Here is a 20,727-nt window from a genome sequence, read left to right as displayed (position 1 = left end):
GAACGTGGGCTGGGACAGCAGCCACCTCACACCTCCCCTGCTCTTGCATATCCCATAATGTCATGCACATTTGCACACATAGACACCCACATGTACACAGCACCCTTACCACATTGGGCACACACAACCTGGGAGATGCACGTCTGGGCTCAGAAAGGGGTAGGCTTGGTTTCCTGGCCCCCACAACTTCTGAAACTTTCTCCCAAACCCACCCCACCCCTTTGCCTAGTAGTTAAGGCCAAGGGCACTTTGGTAAGCAGCCAGACAGGGACACATACACCTGAAAAGTGGCTCTGTGGGTTTGAGTGGCAGTGATGGCAAGGGGATGCCACAGAGGATTTCCAGCAGAGGATGAAAGGAAGAGGGTAAGCATGGGAGGCACTGATCTGTGAGGAGCCAGCTCCCCATTTCCCAGACTTGGCCAAGCCTACCCAGAAGACATCACAGGGCTGTAAACTAAGTAGGCGGTCAAGAGCAGCCATGTTCTAGGGGTCCCGGACCACCAGCCCAGGGAACAGTGTGGAGCTGGGGGCAGGTGTAAGGCCAGCAGGGAGGGCAAACCAGGAAGTCTGTGTGTGGTACAGCCCTACAGGACTGAAGGGCTAATTGAGTGTAAGGTGACAGAGACCATCCTGAGTTTGGGGTCAGAGGTCTAGCTGACTGTGGGGGTCTCTATCTGAAGGCAGCCACTTTTGAGCTGAATGTACAGAAGGCCACATTTAGTGTGAGAGAAGTTAAGTCATGTTGAGCATGAGAATGGAGGTCATCCATGTTGGGTGTGAGGTGGAGGCCATACAGAACGTGAAGGAGTGGATACTGTGTTGAGTGCGGGGTACAGACCATGTTAGGTGGAAGGTGTATTGTGAGGTAGAGGCCCAGGTGAGTGTGAGACGGAGACCACGTTGACTATGAGGTAGAGGCCATGTTGACTGTGAGGTAGAGGTCATGCTGATGGTGAGGTAGAGGCCATGTTGACTGTGAGGTAGAAGCCATGGTGACTGTGAGGTAGAGGCCATGGTGACTGTGAGGTAGAGGCCATGTTGACTGTGAGGTAGAGGCCATATTGACTGTGAGGTAGAGGCCATGTTGACTGTGAGGTAGAGGCCATATTGACTGTGAGGTAGAGGCCATGTTGGCTGTGAGGTAGAGGCCATGTTGGCTGTGAGGTAGAGGCCATGTTGGCTGTGACGTAGAGGCCATGTTGGCTGTGACGTAGAGGCCATGTTGGCTGTGAGGTAGAGGCCATGTTGGCTGTGACGTAGAGGCCATGTTGATGTTGACTGTGAGCTAGAGGCCATGTTGATGTTGACTGTGAGGTAGAAGCCATGTTGATGTTGACTGTAAGGTAGAGGCCATGTTGACTGTGAGCTAGAGGTCATGTTGACTGTGAGGTAGAGGTCATGTTGACTGTGAGCTAGAGGCCATGTTGGCTGTGAAGTAGAGGCCATGTTGGCTGTGAGGTAGAGGCCATGTTGATGTTGACTGTGAGCTAGAGGCCATGTTGATGTTGACTGTGAGGTAGAAGCCATGTTGATGTTGACTGTAAGGTAGAGGCCATGTTGACTGTGAGCTAGAGGTCATGTTGACTGTGAGGTAGAGGTCATGTTGGCTGTAAGGTAGAGGCCATGTTGACTGTGAGGTAGAGGTCATGTTGACTGTGGGCTAGAGGCCATGTTGGCTGTGAGCTAGCGGCTCTGGTGAGTGTGAAATGGAGTCATGCTGACTGTGGGGCAAAGGCCTCTGTAAGCATGGATGGTGGCCATGCTAAGAGTCCGAGAGCGCTCTTATTGCCCCTAGCAGTCCTCAGGTGTCTTGACTCTTTGGTCTTTACTGGAAATGGTGTCAGAAGCCATGTCTCAGCCCTTCACTTAAAACTCAACAAGGATCTTTTCCAGGCCCAGGGCAGCCAGCACAGGGAGACTACAGACAGGGACCCCACACTGTGAAGCCACAGCTTCGGCAGAGGCAAAGAAGAGACAGAGCAGTATTTAATAGCACCTACCTTTCCTGTGAGCTCCTCACCCAGCTTCTCTGCCACCCTGTCCCCCAGTCCCCAGGGCACCTCCCATCTGACCCAGGGTGTTCACTGGTGCCAGCACCAGCACCTTGGGGCGTAGGTTCAAAGTACATTATTTTCTCATGATTTCCTCAAACAAAGACAGATTCTGTAAGGAGGGGGGGCAATGTGTTTATTTGTTTTGCTTTTTTGCTTAGAGTGTAATCCTGGTGATTATGGAGGTATCAAGAAATAAAATCAACAACAGAGCTTTCCTGGGCCTGCTAGACCAGTTCCTGGTCGGTTAGCGCCACCTGGTGGCTAGTGGTAGCAGAGCCCCTCCAGGATATGCCTGGCTTTCCTGCCAGAATTGTCTGAGCAGAGTCTGAGAAAGTGGGGTGGTTAGCCTTGGAAGTGACAAAGCAACTGGCCCAGTGACTGCAGGTGTGGCCATGAGAAGAGCAGAGAGTCAGGAGTCAGCCTCGGGGTGACTGCTGCTAGGAGGAGTTAGGCTTCACCAGTGACCCTGCAGTACAGGAATATGTCAGGGTAGGTGTGAGAGGCCCTAAGTCAGGTGCCTGGGATGCCATGTCTGGGCATCAGAACAGCAGCCAGCTCTTCTCTAGATCTGCTGCAGCACAGTGAGCCCTGAGCAGAGAGCGGCAGTGTCAGGAGCCATGCTTCACTTCTGAAGAGCCTGGGCTGTCTCGAGAAGGCAGGCTCATGGGGGGCGGGGGGACTGTCCAGCTTCACTCTGATTTCTAGGGTGAAAAGCATACATGGGGCTCTGGGTGTTTTACATATCATTCTCATACTGAGCAGACACCAGTAAGAGGCCAACCCAGGGCTCTTCCTTGGGGATCTGGGCTAGTACCCTCACTCGTGGACCTCTTGGGGTGGCAGGGAGTCAGGCTTGGAGGGAGATTTCCTGAAGAGACCCAGTTTCTGAGTGTTCCAAGACTGAGGTGTCTCCCTAGACTCTGAATTAAGAACTGTCACCCTCGACGTTCTCTGGGCCTGCAGTTTGGGTCTTGCTGCCAGCACATGCTGTGATCCGTTGGAAGGCATGGGACTAGGGTACAAACCCAGAGCTAGGCACTAGCACTGAGCCGCCGTGCTAAGCCATTTTTTCCTATTTTCCATTTTGAGATAGGATCTCTCTAGGTTTTCCAGGCTGGCCTTGAACATGTGGTCCTCCCATCTCAGCCTCCTGAGTAGCTTAATATTGGGCCTGTGGCACCAGGCCCAGCTGACACACTGGGGTCTTGCTATATACTTGTTGACTGGAACACAAGAAAGGTCCCAACTATGGATCCTACACATCCAGGGAAGAACACCATTGTCCCCAGGGCTGAGAACAGCAGCTCTGTCCTTAGGGGCAGAAGCCCTGTGCCCTTCTGTGACTGCAGGACCTAAGAGGCTGGGAAAGCAAAGATAGTCTGCCAAGGGCCTAGAGAGGCTGCCCTGGGCACTGTGCTTTCCTGGGTTAGGAGCTGCTGCTGTCCCCGGAACCTCAAGTGTGCCGAGCCCCTGCTGTGCCCTGCCACACTCCTCCTCACCCTACTCCATCTTGGCTGTCTTCCACCCTAGCACAGAGGTGTGAGGTGCCATACAGGGTCTTGGTTTGTTTTGCAAATGTTCTCTCCCTCCCGCCTCCCCGAGTCAGGATAGGTGCTATTGAGCATGTAAGCACTTGTACACCTAGGCTGTTCCAGAAGCTTCTTCCTGGCTTTCTCTAGCCATTGACTGGCTCAGCCAACCCTGTGGGGAGTGTTCTCAGGCCTGCTCTGGGCCCGCCAGTCAAGGATTTGAGTCTAACTCAGAGACGATGTTACTGAAAGAAAGTCTAGTGAGATGTGGAATCCTATAGCTCCTGAGGTTTTTAGGTCTCTGTAAGAACTGAGATCTCTAGGTCACACAGTAGGGATTGAAGAGGGGAAACCAGCCATCTGAAAGGGGTCTCCTGTTCCTAATTGCAAGCGGCCCAGAAGGGCTGGACAGCCAGCTATTTACAGCTCCATCTTCCCCTGCTGGCTCTTCCCTCAAGAAGTGGAGGAGCCCGGGGACTCCAGATTTGAAGTAACAATACCAAGAGCCTCGTCCCTGCCACACGGAGCATCTGTCATTGCCAGTAAGTCAGAGTCTCTCTCTCTCGTACACTCACCATGACTGGGAAGAGTCCCCAGGCAAATGGAAGGAAAAGTTAAGCCTCAGGAGGCGGAAGCTCTCAGCCAAGGGCAGTTTCTAGTCATCCTCTGCCTTCAAGATTGTCCAAGACGCCAAAGGCAAAAGCCATGGCCGTGTTGTCCCCGTGTGGTCTGGGTTTCCTGATCTAGTAGTCCCAACCCCTCACCTCCAGCGCTCCTGTTCTCTGAAGCAGTATTGCCAGGGTAAGCTCTCCATTCCGCGGCTGATATCAGACCTCAGCTTCAGGAATTCGGGGGTTGGGGGTGGGGCATTGACATGGCATGAAGTCCAGGCCTCCCAGTAAAAAGGGGGTCGTCGCATCCCACATCTCAATTGTGAGAAACCACACTCAGGCTCACTCGAGACGCTGTACACAGCAGATCCTAGCACACAGCCAGCGTGCACTCCGCCCCAGCCCGCTCAGCCTCAGCGGTGCTCCTCAAAATGAGATCCGTGAAAACTTTGTCCTCGGCACCAGAGTGGCGAGGTGGAGAATTGAATAGCATGCAGGTGTCTGGATATGAGAAGTTAAATCTAATGAAAACTTCATCTAGTTGAACCAAGAAATCAGAAGCAGGGCCTCTATTCCTGTCAACAAGGATACAGGGAGAATTAAACCTACGCAAGGCTGTCATTTCCCATTGACCTTGTTGCTATGGTGACAGCCTTCGAGCATCAACAACTCGGAAAGGATTCCAAAGGGGCTCTCTCATTCACTGGAGGCGAGGCACAGCAATGGGCTCCCTCTCCAGCTGCCTCTGTCACGTGAGCTCAGAAGTAGGGTGACCCTGTAGCCAGGCTTGCCTGGGAGTGTCTGAGTTTATACCTGAATAATATAATATTGTAACATAACATAACAATATACCTTTGCTGGGTCCAAGGTGACCCGGTTTGGATGAGTTAACCTAATGGTCACCCTTGCATGGGTCTCTGTCGTGGCAGGTGCTGGGTAGAAAGTACAGATGGAGAGGAGAAAGAGAAAGGGTGATCCAATAGTCCTAGGACAAAGATGCTACCACAGAGACACTGGGACAATGACACTGCCACTTGTAGCCTATTTGCCACAGGGCCAACAATCTCTTCCTAAGGGGGGGGAAAAAAAAGCCAATGTGACTTTCTTACTGGTGCACCTGTGCCATTGCTGTGGCAGTCAAAGCTCTGACATGCCTGTCCTGTCACCCTTCTGGAAACAGAGGGACCACTAGGGAGCCCCCTCATTCCTTCCCCCCCCCCCGTCCTCTTCCTTCACAGACCTCCCTAGAGCAAAGTATCATAGCAGAAGCCATTGTCCCTCCCCCACCAAATCAGAATGCCCCTTACTGCTGTGTCCTACAGTCCCTTGAGAAGTGGGGTGGAGTCAGGGGCGGCATCATGGCAGCTATTTTATAGATGAGGGAACTCTTCCGGCGAACACAAGGCCCTGCAGCCACACCAAGGCTGCCAGAGGGGCTGCTGCAGTCGAAGCAAGTCGCCTGCCTCCCTCGGGCTCCGAGTTCCAGCACGATCCTCCCTCTCAGCCTTCGACAAGCATGGCCTTCGTCAGGCCAGAATGAGCATCTGGTGACATCTGACATACACACACCACCATCTCACCTCACTGGCAGGAAATGCCAAGCGAGGGGGCTGGGTCTCAGGCCACATGTGCCATGGAGGCCTTAGCTTCACTTCCAAAGCCCTGGTAAACAAAAGTCCGCAAGTTCACCCTCTATCCAGAGCCCTTCTGCATGCTCTCCTAGCCGGCATTGAGCCTGCCATGGTGGAGGGCAAGCTGCCCCTCCTAGTACCTGGGCCAGGGCATGGTCTGAGCCCATAAGCCTCCTGCATCCCTGAGGAGGACCTCCCTGTGCTTGCTGGGAGTTTTCAAGAACACTTACCAGCCAGGCATCCTCCTAGAAGCCTCTGCTCTCCCATTTCCTCCTTGTTCCCCTGTTCTCCCAGCTCCTCCCTATTCCCCCAGCTTCTCCCTACTCCCTGCTCTCCCAGCTCCTTCCTACTCCCCCAGCTCCTCCATGCTCCCTCAGCTCCTCCATGCTCCCCCATCTCCTCCCTACTCCCTGCTCCCCCAGCTCCTCCATGCTCCCACAGCTCCTCCCTACTCCCTGCTCCCCCACCTCCCCCATGCTCCCCCAGCTCCTCCCTACTCCCTGCTCCCCCAGCTCCTCCATGCTCCCCCAGATCCTCCCTACTCCCTGCTCCCTCAGATCTTCCATGCTCCCCCAGCTCCTCCCTCCTCTCTGCTCTCCCAGGTCCTGCCTAGTTGCCCTGTTCCTCCAACTCCCCCATGCTGCCCCTTTTATTCTGCACCTGAACTGGGCCTTCCAGCCTCCAGAAGTGTGAAGAGTTCATCTCTACTCACTGTAACCCCTGCCCTAGTCTGTGGTCTTCTGGGATAGCAGCAGAAAGCCTACTACAGGCATCACTGCAGCAGAGCACCACTGACTGGGGTGCATGCACCGTGAAAGCTAGGTCAGGGTGACTTTGAGGTGGGTTTCTGGGGAGTCTTCTTTCTGGCTGCCTTCTTGCTCTGACCTCACATGACTTCTCTGTGTGTTCAAGCATTTCTGCTATGTCTGCTTATTGCAAGGGGTCCTATGACGTTATCTATTAATGAGTTTCTTAAAGACTTATTGGGGTGTCCATGTGTAGCTTTGAGGAAATACCATTCAGGTCATCATGGCCGGGGGGGGGGGGGGCGCCTTTCACTTCCCCTGGAGACTCAGGGATGGAGCTGCCATACCCAGAATGCCCTTGGCTGGCAGTTGCCCATGTCAGGATCAAGTCTCCACCCAGCCCTCTCCTCCCTGGCTGCCTTTTGGGATGATGGTCTCTGAGCACAGGGATGTGCTGTGGTTGGTTTCATTTATTCATCATGATGGAAGCCGCCCTGCCAGGGTTCCGATTAGGGAGAATGTCCTGATGGGGCCAGATTGGCGGAAAGTGACTGGCTTCTCTGACATTGTCCCCAGCTGCAGCTCTACCGCAGGGTCCCTGCACAGTCTCTCAGTAGGCAGCCCAGGGCCTCCTGAGAGCTCAGCAGGAAGCCATAAGATGGAGATTTTACAGATCACAGCCTGTGCTTCCCAGAGGTCAGAGTGGTCCTCCCTGCTGCTCCTGTCCTGGGGAGGCCTGTGCTGGGGGCAGCTTACTCCTCCATGCCTGCTGTACCCCCTCTCTTGGACAGTCCCTGTCCCTGCATTCCTGGGGACGCAGGTTCCCCTCTTCCTCTTGCCCAGCCCAGGGCTCACCACCCAGGCTCCATGGGGACCAGAAGAGAGAGTCTTTTTGCCTGAGATATTTCTCAAGCTAAGGCATCCTCCAGATCCAGGAGGGGAAGGGCTATTTTCCTGGTCGTTGCTTTTTTTTTTTTTTTTTTTGGTCTCTGTGCCCTGTGTGACCTTGCATTTGATCAAGGGCACTTCCCTGCGTTTCCTTTCCTGCTCTCATAAGGAGGGCGTGGCCCGGGCAGGGGTGGTGGATGAGTGGCAAGTGCCCTGTGCGTTTATGAACCTTCCTTTCAAAACACATTTTTCCTTCCCCCGTAGAAATCTCCTTTCCCGCTGATTCATTACGTGTCGGGAAGCCGAGCATGACATGTTAAAAGCCGTCTTGATAGTATTTGATATTCAGTACTAACTGCTCCCCGCACTGGAGGGGGGGCTCTTCTCCCCCTCCCCCAGGCGGAGGAAGGGGACAATCTGCATATTGGATGCACCAAGACACTAGGTAATTTGCATTAAGCATCCAGAAATTCTCCGCTTGCAATCTGTCACCCTTCGCTGGGTTTTCATTTTATAACTTTCACAACATACGGAGAAGGCAAGAGGCAAGAAGAGGATGGGGTCTGCAGCAGCGGGCACGGTGGGGGGGGGCATGGGGGGGACTGGAGAAGGGAAGGGACCCTGGGGAGAAGTTCAGGGAGGTGCCACCAGCCCAGTGGAAGCTTAACAAGCAATCCAACCAGGAGTACCATCTAGGAGTGACATCCAGCATTGGGGTTGCCCTGAGAACACTTAGCTCTCAAAAAACAAAACAAAAAAAACCAAAAAACAAAAAACAAACAAATTCAGGTGAGCTGGGGCATTCCCCGGAAGTGCATGTGGCTTGGCTCTGCAACCAGTGTCTGCTTAAGGTTCCCATAGTGGATGATATAACGTGAGGCCCTCCTTCTTGGCCTTGAACTCCTTGCTGCTGCATTAGGGTCAGGACAGGGCTATGTCGTCCATCTTGGTGGCATTTAAGGACACACACATGCACACGCACGCACACGCACGCACACGCACACACACACACACACACACATGCACTGCAGAAGCTTTAAAATAGGCCTGCAACACTTCAGCCCCACAATGCCGAGCTCTGGGGTGCGGTGGAGGGGACAAGCAGCTGGGATCTGCTGTTGCACATTCGGAGGAGGACAAGGGGAGTCTCTGTGGAGCCCTGCAGCTCCTGGATATGATATGAGCTGTCATCTCCCCTCCCTGAGCCTGTCTCCTCATCTGTGAAATGAATCTGGAGAGGTAAGTGGCCTGGCCCATGCCCAGGCCCCTCCCGCTGCTATCCAGCCTATATGCTAGGACTCTACACAAAGGATAATTTGAAAAGAAGACTCCACGGCTGTGGTGAGGCGCAGCAACCCCTGGCCTGGGCCATGCTTTCCAGTGCCTGGAACTATCCTGAGGACACGATGTTCAGGAAGAATAAAGCCAAATGGGTTTAATTAGCAAGACCTAACGCCTCCTGGGTCTGTGCAGATTTCCCTTCCCAAAGGAACATACAGGGAGCCCAAGAACAGAGCCCCCTTTCCCCGGAAGAAGGATGAACCATAAACCCCATCATCTTGATGCATGGGCCCACCCCCAAAAAGCTCTGAACAGGCAGGGACATCTCCAAAGCTACACAGACCAGCAAACTAGCAGCAGAGGCCATGTAGTGTCATTATCTCTGACCCACCAGAAGCTAAGCCCCACTAGCCTCATCAGAAGATGTCAGAGGCAAGTCCCTGAAGTCTCCCAGAGGACCAGAGGGCAAGGAGATTGAACAGTCACCTGGTCAGGTGGGCAAGAGGGGCCACAAAGAAAAAGAGCACCAAGGGACACCTGTCAGTGCACAGAGCACAAGCCACAGCCACGCCCAGCTTCTTCCCTTTAATGATGAGGAAAAGCAGCTTGAGGTGAACGGCCATCTTTGGGATCTGCACCAGGTTTAGAAGGCTGAGATCTTTCTGGATTCGTCACCAAGAAGCTTCCTTTCCAGCATGGACCACTGCCTGCTTCACTTCCGTCACAGTCATCTCTGTCCTTGCTGTTAACATCTACGTCAGCCTTGTTCTTTGTTCAGTTTGGGCGAAGGCAGACAGACAGGCCCTTCCAGCTGGGCAGCTGGTGAGGCACATCCTAGTCTATTCTCATTTTAACTTTACAGATAAGGAAGCAGGCTCAGAAAGGCAAAACTGATGCACCTTGAACTCACACGAGATCCTGGCCTGGCCCACCTCTTCCCTGTCTTGTGGGTTAGATGCCCCCTCCCCATGGCTGGGGCCCTACAGGTGCCTCTGTGTGCCTGATACTTACCCACTTACGGGTGAGTCCAACCCCCAGGGCAGCTGTAAAGATGATGGTAGCCAGTCAGATCTGGAACTGAGTCCTCCACTGTCTGGCCTATCGGTCCTGCACACACACACACACACACACACACACACACACACACACACACACACCGCCTCCAGATTCTCTTTACAATCCCTTTGGAGTGGAGAAGTGTGAGGAGAATAGAAAGCTGCTGGAGTCTCCCTGTAGCGTATAGCCCCCTCCATACATGTTCCTGGGGGCTTCCTGTTCACTGAACATCACCGCTCCATCACACTTCTACCCTGTGAGCCTGCAGACACAAGTGACCCAAACCTTCTGTCTTCCTCCCCATTCGTGTCTCCTTCCTCCTCTTGGGAACACCCCCCCCCACTAGGAGCCATCTCAGTGCCTTTGCCTTTGGAGAAACAAAAGTGAAACTCTAGGCCAGTGGTTTTCAACCTGTAGGTCATGCGTGACTCCTTTGGGGGCCATCAAGAACCCTTTCACAAGGGGTTACACATATCAAACATCCTGCAAGTCAGGTACTTACATTATGGTTCACAAGCAAAATTATAGCTATAAAGTAGCAATGAAAATTATTTTATCGAGAGGAGCCACCACAACACGAGGACCTGTGTTAAAGGGTAGCAGCACTAGGAAGGTTGAGATCCACCGCTCTAGGCAAACGACTCCCTAGGTCAGCAAAGAGAATAAAACAAGGAACAGCTCAGAGCTCCTCATGTCACAGAGACCGGCCTTCCAGCATGCTGAGCTTCCAGGGGGCCTGAGAGCACCACCCCTGACCCAGGACAGCCTCATCACTGGCAGCTTCTGACTCTGTCTTTCTCTCTCTCTCTCTCTCTCTCTCTCTCTCTCTGTCTCTGTCTCTGTCTCTCTGTCTCTCTCTGTCTCTGTCTCTCTCTGTCTCTGTCTCTCTCTGTCTCTGTCTCTCTCTGTCTCTGTCTCTCTCTGTCTCTGTGTCTCTCTCTGTGTGTCTCTCTCTCTGTGTCTCTCTCTGTCTCTCTGTCTCTGTCTCTGTGTCTCTCTGTCTCTCTCTGTGTCTCTCTGTCTCTGTCTCTGTGTCTCTCTGTCTCTCTCTGTCTCTATGTCTCTGTCTTTCTCTCTCTCTCTCTCTCTCTCTCTCTCTCTCTCTCTCTCTCCGCCCCCCCTGCAGTCCACGGTATCAAGTGGACCTGCAGCAATGGGAACAGCAGCTCGGGATTCTCAGTGGAGCAACTGGTACAGCAGATCCTTGACAGCCACCAGACCAAGCCCCAGCCTCGGACCCACAACTGCCTCTGCACTGGCAGCCTGGGTGAGCTGGGGCCCCTGGGGGGCAGTGGCACTGGGCACCGGGTGGTGGGCCCTACTGTCCTGTCTGGTGAGGAAACAAGTAAGCAGGGGGTCTCCAGAAGCCAAGTGATAGTAGCAGGGGGTGGGCGGGGTGGGGGTGGGGGCTCTGCACTGCTGTTCAATCCAGTGAGTGGAGGGTCTGTGGGTAGATGGGACTGAGCTGTGCTGTGTTACTTGTATTTTTATCTACTTCATTGGGGTTTCTTATACCTTGACCTCCCTTCCAACACTAGGTAGGAGAGAAATAAAGTTAGAAGGGACAGGGGATGTAGACCTCTTTAGACTTAGCTCCTTGGGGCAATTCCAATCTTTGTAGTCAGGGTACCCAGATAAGCCACAAACAGCAAACAGCAAATGCAGCAACAGCCTCTTTCCTCCTTGGACTCCTTTTTCTCTCTGGGCTCTGGCATTTATACCCTCTCAGAGTCCTCAGAATTAAACTATCTGCTGCTGGCAATGATCATGTCCCTCTCTGAGATCACACAATTGTAGTTAACAGCTGTGGACAAACTAAAACAGCCCCACATCCCACACTTAGGATTAAAACAAAAACATGCTTCCATAACGTAACTGAGTTGTTAAAGAAACCAAAACATCCACTACAGCTCTGTCCTGAGAGTGAATGCCTGGGTTGGGGATCTTAGAGAACAGGTGGTGGTAGGTTACAGGGGGACTCTCCTGTCCTGTCCAGAAAGGGAGGAGACAAGAAACCACTGGATTTCATGATAACTAAGAGGGGCACTCGGCAGTCCCTTCACCCTTGGCCCTGCCTGCCCCCAGCTTCACAGCCTGCTTTGAACAAGAGAGAGCAGTTTCCAGTAAGGCAGTGGGGACAGAGCATCACACACCTGCACCGGAAGAATAGAGATGTTTGGGGTTCAGGGCTTCCATACATCCACTGCACATGCCTGTGGGGACCAGGTTCTTGGGAAAGCCTCAGCAGGAGGCTCAAGCTGCCAGGTCTGAGGTTTGTCAGCACCTGCCCTGAGATGATGGAACCATTCAAGTTCAACCTGTCTTTAGCCCATCTCCCCCAAAGAAGGGAAGGCGTCCCAGTCTCTCCCCTGATGCCTCTGCTTTTCTGACCTTGGCATTTGCCTTGTGAGGTGTGGCTCTCCACACACACCCTATCCACCCCCCACCCCCCCAACAGCCTTCATTAGATGCTTCTGTCAATTGGCTGGGCCACCACTCTGTGAAGGCTTTCACACATTTAGGGCACTGGATGGTGAGCCCGAAACAGAATCAGGAAGAATTCGCCATTTCATCGGACACAAAATAGCCCTCGTCTGATGAAATTGAAGTAGTGACCCTCAAAGGCATGGAGGTGCCAACTAGTTAAGGACAGACCCTGGCTTTACCTGCATGGTGGAGAGGTCACCTCAAACACCTTCATGCCAGGCTGGCAAGATGGCTCAGTAGAGGGAGGTGCATGCAAGCAAGTCTGACACCTGGGTTTGTGACTCACTTGGTGGAAGGAGGGACCTGGCTCCTGTATGTTGCCCTCTGACCTCCACACTGATGCCACGTCACATGAGCTCCTCCCCATTCGCATCTATTAAAAAATGAACGTAATAAAAATATTTAAACACTCTCAGGCCCCTAAGGCAGAGACTAGAGTGCTCATTGGTTCTAGGGTCTGAGAGCTGGCCCAGAGGAGGGTACATTCTCCACTTCCCTGGTCCAACCTCTGGCTCCTCATCCCCAGAACAAGGCTCCCAGAGGCCGCAGGTTTCTTGAAGCATTACACAGCCAGAATCGGTTGTGAGAAGTCGGGTTGGGGGTGGAGTCATAGCCACAATTTTCTTCCAGATGAGCAAGGTCTGTCTGTGATGGTGAAAAGGACTTTTCTGAAGTTGTGCGCGCACGCACACACACGCACACACACACACACACACACACACACACACACACACACACACACACACACACACACACACCAAGCTTCCCACATGCCACATGCGCTGCTTTAAAATAAAAAATAAAAATAAAAAAAAGCGACAGGATCAAAAGTGCATGGTCACATAGGGCATGGTAGAGCTAGGCCTGGGAGGAGACTCCGAGTGTCTGAGGGTTGTGGTATTTGTTTTGCCTGGGCTCTGAATGGGGGCTTTGTAAAGGGGTCTAGCTGCTTGAGAGCAGGATTAGTCAAAGTCCCAGCTCTGACCTTTGTGTGTGTGTGTGTGTGTGTGTGTGTGTGTGTGTGTGTGTGTGTGTTTGTGTGTGTGTGTGTACACACATGTGTGTATATGTATGCATATGTGTGTGTGTGTGCTGTGCTCCCATCTCCACAGGAGCGGGCAGCAGCGTGCATCATAAGTGTAACAGTGCCAAACACCGCATCATCTCACCAAAGGTGGAGCCACGGGCCGGGGGCTATGGGGGCCACTCAGAGGTGCAACACAACGACGTGTCCGAAGGGAAGCACGAGCCCAGCCACGGCAGGAGCACAAGCCGGGAGAAGAGGAATGGCAAGGTGGCCAAGCCAGCACTGCTGCACCAGAACAGCACGGAGGTTTCCTCCACCAACCAGGTGGAGGTCCCTGATACCACCCAAAGCTCCCCCGTGTCCATCAGCAGCGGGCTCAACAGCGACCCGGACATGGTAGACAGCCCGGTTGTCACAGGTGTATCCAGCATGGCAGTGGCCTCTGTGATGGGCGGACTGTCCCAAAGTGCCACAGTGTTCATGTCAGAGGTCACTAACGAGGCCGTGTACACCATGTCCCCCACCGCTGGCCCCAACCATCACCTCCTCTCGCCTGATGCCTCTCAGGGCCTTGTACTGGCTGTAAGTTCTGACGGCCACAAGTTTGCCTTCCCCAGCACGGGCAGCTCAGATAGCCTGTCCATGCTGCCCACCAATGTGTCCGAAGAGCTGGTCCTCTCCACCACCCTTGACGGTGGCCGGAAGATTCCAGAAACCACCATGAACTTTGACCCCGACTGTTTCCTCAATAATCCAAAGCAGGGCCAGACGTATGGGGGTGGGGGCCTGAAAGCTGAGATGGTTAGCACCAATATCCGGCACTCGCCACCTGCCGAGAGGGGCTTTGGCTTCACCAGCGTCCTCACCAAGGAGATCAAGACCGAAGACACCTCCTTTGAGCAGCAGATGGCCAAAGAGGCGGCCTATTCCTCCTCGGTGGCGGCAGCTGCAGCATCCAGTTCCCTAACCCTGACCGCGGGATCCAGCCTCCTGCCGTCGGGCGGTGGCCTGAGTCCCAGCACCACCCTTGAGCAGATGGACTTTAGTGCCATAGACTCCAACAAGGACTACACATCCAGTTTCAGCCAGACAGGCCACAGCCCCCATATCCACCAGACCCCCTCCCCCAGCTTCTTTCTGCAGGATGCCAGCAAACCCCTCCCTCTCGAGCAGAATGCCCACAGCAGCAGCTTAAGCGACTCTGGGGCCACCTTTGTGATGCCCACGGTGAAAACGGAGGCCTCATCCCAAACCAGCTCTTGCAGTGGCCATGTAGACACACAGATTGAGGCTACTTCCTCTCTGCACCTCATGCAATTCCAGGCCAACTTCCAGGCCATGGCTGCAGAAGGGGAGGTTACCATGGAGACCTCACAGGCAGCTGAAGGGAACGAGGTCCTCCTCAAGTCTGGGGAGCTGCAGGCCTGTGGCTCTGAGCACTACCTGCAGCCGGAGACCAATGGGGTGATCCGCAGCGCAGGTGGTGTTCCCATACTCCCAAGCAATGTGGTTCAGGGACTCTACCCAGTGGCCCAGCCCAGCCTGGGCAACACCTCTAACATGGAGCTCAGCCTGGACCACTTTGACATCTCCTTCAGCAATCAGTTCTCAGACCTGATCAATGACTTTATCTCAGTGGAGGGGGGCAGTGGTACAATCTACGGGCACCAGCTGGTGTCGGGGGACAGCGCCGCACTCTCACAGTCGGAAGATGGGGCGCGCGTGCCCTTTACCCAGGCGGAGATGTGCATTCCCTGCTGCAGCCCCCAACAGGGCAGCCTGCAACTGAGCAGCGCAGAGGGCGGGGCCAGCACCATGGCCTACATGCACGTTGCGGAGGTGGTCTCGGCTGCCTCGGCCCAGGGCACCCTGGGTATGCTGCAACAGAGCGGACGGGTGTTCATGGTGACTGACTACTCCCCAGAGTGGTCTTACCCAGAGGTAAGCCGCAGGTGCTGCTACGTGCCACCGCCCTACTACCCACCTCACCCGGGCCATTGGGCAGCCTGGAGAGCACGTTTGCATGTGGCCATTCTTTGGATGCCGATCTGACAGGAAACACAAAGCCATTCCCTTCCGTGGTGGCTCTCAGACTTGACTGGGGCAAGCAGCTTTCCAGTCAGGGCTATCCCCGGAGGCAAGTTACCCATCCCATCTCTGATCAGAGCAGTTCACTGCTTCCCTGCCACCACCTTGGTTTTCCTTTCTTTTCTCTTTTTCTTTCCTCCCCTTCCTCTCTTCACCTTCCCTTCTTTTTGGAGTGGAGGGGTCTCTTGGTGCTGCTTTTAAAGCATTCATAAATCAACACTGGAGTCACGGGGTTATCGGTCCCTGTAGCTCACACTTGGCTTCTCTAGAGCAAACAGGAAAGTTCTCGTCAACAGTGAAAGGGAGAGTGTGACTTTGGAACACTCAGCCATCTACAAAATCAGAAGGATGGCGTGTGACCCAGGATCTAGCCTGTGCTACTCTCACCATGGGCTGTCACCAAGAGAGCCTGCCTTAGAGACTTCTGCTCCAACGGGATTGTAGGAAGACCCAGATCTTGCCTAGGGAGGTGGGCAGCACTAAAATAGGATGGTCTAGGAAGGGGACACTGTGGCTCCAGGTCCCCTGAACACCTTGCTTGCATGTGGCGAGCTTAAACATCTCCCTGGCTCAACCATCCTCTGGATCCTGGAACAGACACTGTCCCCCCAGGGGTGGCTGCCCATAATTCTTGGTCCCCTGGCCACATCATTTAAGTGACAGGCAGGGAATAGGTTCATACTTCCTCTTCCTTGTCCTCCTCCTCCTGGGAAAGCCATCCTAAGATGCTCTGGGCACAAATGGCCCAAGGTATCAGAATAGCAAAAGCCACAGCCCTGCAGCTCTGGCTTGGCCACCTGGAAAGCTGGCCCGTGTGGTCTTGTGAGTGTCCACAGGGTGTTGATGGAGCAGTGAGACCATTACTATAGGTGAACGGCCAGGAGCATAGGGCTGGGACTGGGCGAGCTGGGGTGAATCCACTGACTTTGGACAAGTTGTCACCTTCCCAATCTCTACAATAGCAGTCATGGAGGGGCCAGAGAAGGCTCAGCAATTAAGAGCACTAGAGGCTCTCCCAGAGGACCCAGGGTCCAATTCCCAACACCCACCCAGAAGCTGACGACTGTCTGTAACCCCAGTCCCAGGAGATCTTAACACCTTCTTCTGGCTCCTTCGGGCACTAGGCATGCACATGGCACACAAACACCATGCAAGTAAAACAGCCATAGACATAAAAAATTTTTAATTTAATTAAAAAATATATAAAAAGCAATGGGACCTCTGGGGTCTCAGAAGACCAAGTGCATTAGGTGTCCAGGCAGAGACAGCCCTGTCCACCTCAGCTCTGCCACACTCCAACCCTTTGGTAGGAGCCCAGATGGATCCCACTTGGGTGTCCTCTTGGTATGGCTCAGCGGTCACCCTGCTCTCCTGAGCACACATCACTGTACCTCCTCCTGTTCTCACCAGAGACCCACTGGGTAGCCTCCTCCAGGAGGCTTAGGAAAACTGTCTAAAGAGATCAGGAGGGAGAGATGAGACTGTTATGTATTCTGGGATGCTCATGTCGGCCTCATGACCTGACTCTCAGATCTGACCCTCTGGGCCTTAGTTCCCTTATCAACAAGCAGAAGAGAGGGAGTGAGCTTGAGACAGCCATGTCTCAGGACTTGGGAGGTGCTGCCCTCATACAAGCTGCCTACAGGCACCCTGCAGCCCATGTTTTATAACACCTAAGAGGTGGGGTCGCCTTGTTCCCTGGCCTGCTCTCTGGCCTCAGTTGAAAGGAGGTCTTCAGCAAGCCTGGCTTCCTTTGTTCCTCACCAGCCTGTGCAGCCTTCGACTGAATCCTGGAGACCGTCAGTTCAGCAGCTCTCCACCAGAGGGCAGCCCAGGATGGCAAATGCAAGCCATGGGTTTCCAACCCAGGTTTTCCAGAAACCCTGATAATTCCCAGCTTTGGAAGCAAAGCAAAGTCAATTTGACTAGAGGGGGGAAAAAGTCATTTTGGTGCCCAACAGGATCTAATGGTGAAGCCTCCAAGGTGTCTTCCTCCTTGCCAGGCTCTCCTACAGGGCCTAGCAGGGCCACCCTGCTCTGTAAGAGGCAGCACTTCTCTGCTGACTCCAGTGTCCCCTCACAGACCCCTTGTTGACCATGATGGCCGGGTATCTTGCCTTATCTCCCTGCCAGCTAGTAACGGGATATGTGTGAGCTGACTTCATCAGGAGTCTGTTTTGAAGTGGGCTCTGGCAAGCTCAGGAAGGACTCTGTAGCCAGCCCTGCATCTGGGACCTTGCTCTAAGTCACAAATGTGAGGTCAACCTGTGCGGTCACTTGGCATTCCACCCCACCAGCTCTAAAGTGCAATGGTTCCCAGGCTTGCCATGCCCAGCCTGGCTTGCTGGCTCTTCTCTGAGTGCACGTGCCTCCTACCTGCTCCCATGTCTCCTGTATGTTACCCACCTACCCACCTGGTCACCTCTCAGCCAGTGCCCAACACACACAGACACACACACACACACACCACAACAGAGCGGACACACAATATATGCACACAACGCACACCACACCCAGAATACACAGCACACACACCACATACATGCATAGAACACATACACGCAGCAATGCTGGCCTCAGCATCTGTGCAGGGTGCATGGGAACTCAAGGCCCTTCATCTCAGGGCTCACAGGGCATAGGCCTCAGATAGTACCACTCAACTGCCTCTCCCCAACCCCTCCCACTCCATCACCTCCCACCACTGGCTCCTGCTGCACCAGGCGGAAGAAACTGCAGTCAGAACTGCCAGGCACGCACACATCACAAACGATTTCAGTGCAGCCAGGCGAATGGTTGCCATGGGAACAGCCCCTGGACAGATGGATTCTGAGGCGTCCTGCGGCAGTTGCCATGGAAAAGGTCTTGATGTTCTCCAGTCGTCTCCGCAGCGCTTTGCTCCCCACCCCCGCCCCCTGCAGCAGCCCATCATCACATTAACGGCTGTGGAGAGTATTATGCTATTATATTTCTCCTTTTCTCACATGGTAACAGTCCGTGGCCCATGTTCTCCCGGGGTCATGGGAGGACCGTGCTCAGAGTAGGACAGCACACCGAGGCAGTCACTTCCATCCTCTACACCATCACTTTGACACTGCCCTGAATCTGCTTCATGGAGCTGTTGGAGAAAGAGAGGCCTCTGAGACCTCAGCTACCGGAGGGGTGGAGCTCCTGGCCTGACGCCACACAGTTACCAAGGGCAAGAACAGACACTGGGGGTCTGCAGAGGAGGCTCAGCCACTAAGAGCACTTACTCCTCTTGCAGGGGCCTGGGTTTGGTTCTCGGCACCCATGTGGGGGCTCACAGCCATCTGGAACTCCAGTCCCAGGGGATCTAGTGATGCCTCCCAACCTCTGAGGGCACCAGGCGCACACACGGCACAAATACATATATGCAGGCAAAAATGCACACAATCAATATACACAATCAATAAACAGGAGGTGGGGTACATTCTGATTTTGGAACTCTGTCTTGAGCTCCCTCCACTCTCTCCAAACTTTGGTGGCACCACAGCAAAGTGACCTAAGCTAGACATTGCTAGCACAATTGCAAGGCACAGAAGGGTACCTTCCCACCAATGGCTGGCTCTGAACCACAGATAGCCCCCAGGACACCATCATAGTAAACAGCATCTGTTACTCCTTATCCAAGGCTAGCCCTGACACGCCTCAGTCTGAGTTCCAGGGCATATTGTAGGGGGAGGGGGCCTTGAGTGCAAAAAGATGAGTATGGCAGTTAGAGCTCCCTCCAGGGCAGGCACAAGTAAGAGTTAAGAAGAGCATGCTAGAATGAGGGACTGAATCGGAGACAGAGTCTGGCGGGCCTGCTTGGGGCAGCAGCAGAGGGCTCGGGGCTGGCCTGGAGCGGTGGGCAAGGCCCTGCAGCAGCTCCTGACCAGGCCTCAGCCTTGGTTCAGCTCCTGGAGCGCTTCTCGGCCTTTTCTAGCCTGGACGCCAGGTGGCGCTCTCCACCCTGTCCAGCACAGCTCTCCGCCCCCCTGCAGGGAAAGGTGTTTACTTGTTTGGGGGTGGGGTGGATGAGCCTCTGGGGTGGGTCTATCCAAGGTTAGCCAGGAGAGCCAGAGGCCAGCGCCCCTGCCCTCTGCATCCCGGGGCAGAGCATCCCTCCGCCCCGAATGACCAGCCTCTCTTCTTGGCTAAGCCGTAAGTAGGGGACCTCTAGCCTTCTCCACCTGGGGTTCAGGAGAAAGAGAGAGAGAGAGAGGGAGAGAGAGAGAGAGAGAGAGAGAGAGAGAGAGAGAGAGAGAGAGAGAGAGAGAGAGAGAGAGAGAGAGAAGGTGCCATTAATCACTGATGAGAACAAAGGCCCTGAAAGGGATTTCCTGGGAGCAGCCACATGAAGCTACTTGTTCTGGGATAGTCCTGTGGTCCAGAGCAGGTTAGACAGAGCCCAGCATTTCTGATGCTCTCTTGCCCTTGGCACCTTGGGTCTGTGAGACAGATTTACATCCACAGGAGCTGAGGAAGGTCAGATAAGGCTCTGTAGGCCAGGCTGGTGCTTGCATGTGTGGTGCAGGAGTGCCAGTGAGGGGCCGTTCTTGTGTCTCATGTCCCTGAGTGACACAGCAGGCAGGTAGGGACTGGAGGGTCAGTCTATCCCAAGTCCCAGCTCAGTTCCAAGAGCAAAATCTGAGCCCTCTAAGCCCCCCACCCCTGCCAATTCTGAATGCTTTGCTCTACTTTTCTCTGTCCTTCTAGAGTTCTTCACCCCACCCACTTCCTGGGCCTCTCCCCATCTCCTACCACACCATGGGGCCCCGTGTTTCCCTCCAGAGCATGCATGACTCAGAATCCCCTCCCTCTTCTCTGCCTCCTTCCTGAGGACCCTGCTGGCCGGTTCTCTTGGGCACACCACAGGCTAAAGTGGCATGAAAAACCCTGCTTCCAGCTGATGTCAGGGTGCTGGGTACCAACCGAGGAAGGCCTCTGCAAGGCAGGACAGCTGCAGGCCTGTCTTCCAGAAGAGCGTCTTTTGGAAGTCAGGGCGTGTTGGAATGGTGGGGTGCAGGCTGGCAGTCTGCATGCTTAGCCAGCGGTCCCTACCCCTCCCCTTCTCCTCCTGCAGCTGCAGGGGCCTCCTGTGTGCTGCGTTCCCCAGTGGGAAGGCTCCATCTCTGCTCTCTCTCCTCTGCAGGGAGGAGTGAAGGTCCTCATCACAGGCCCATGGCAAGAAGCCAGCAATAATTACAGTTGCCTGTTTGACCAGATCTCCGTGCCTGCATCCCTGATTCAGCCTGGGGTGCTACGTTGCTACTGCCCAGGTGAGGAGGCGTACCTAGCAGGAACGGGGGTGGGGTGGAGGGGAGTGA

General features: G+C 54.2%; 1 protein-coding gene across 11 annotated transcripts in view; it reads left to right on the top strand.

The window, feature by feature from the left end:
• The window catches only part of Camta1 (calmodulin binding transcription activator 1), an 850,861-nt gene that overhangs the window by 748,533 nt on the left and 81,601 nt on the right, over positions 1-20,727 (top strand). For all 11 annotated transcript variants that reach the window (XM_051171599.1, XM_051171601.1, XM_051171608.1 and 8 more), the window contains 3 exons: positions 10,925-11,065; positions 13,398-15,253; positions 20,553-20,679. In XM_051171599.1, coding sequence (XP_051027556.1) covers positions 10,925-11,065; positions 13,398-15,253; positions 20,553-20,679 — 2,124 coding nt within the window. The remainder of the gene's footprint in view (positions 1-10,924; positions 11,066-13,397; positions 15,254-20,552; positions 20,680-20,727) is intronic.

This window comes from Acomys russatus, chromosome 29 (assembly GCF_903995435.1).
Source record: "Acomys russatus chromosome 29, mAcoRus1.1, whole genome shotgun sequence".
Classification (NCBI taxonomy): Eukaryota; Metazoa; Chordata; class Mammalia; order Rodentia; family Muridae; genus Acomys; species Acomys russatus.
This window is presented reverse-complemented; position numbering and strand designations above follow the sequence as displayed.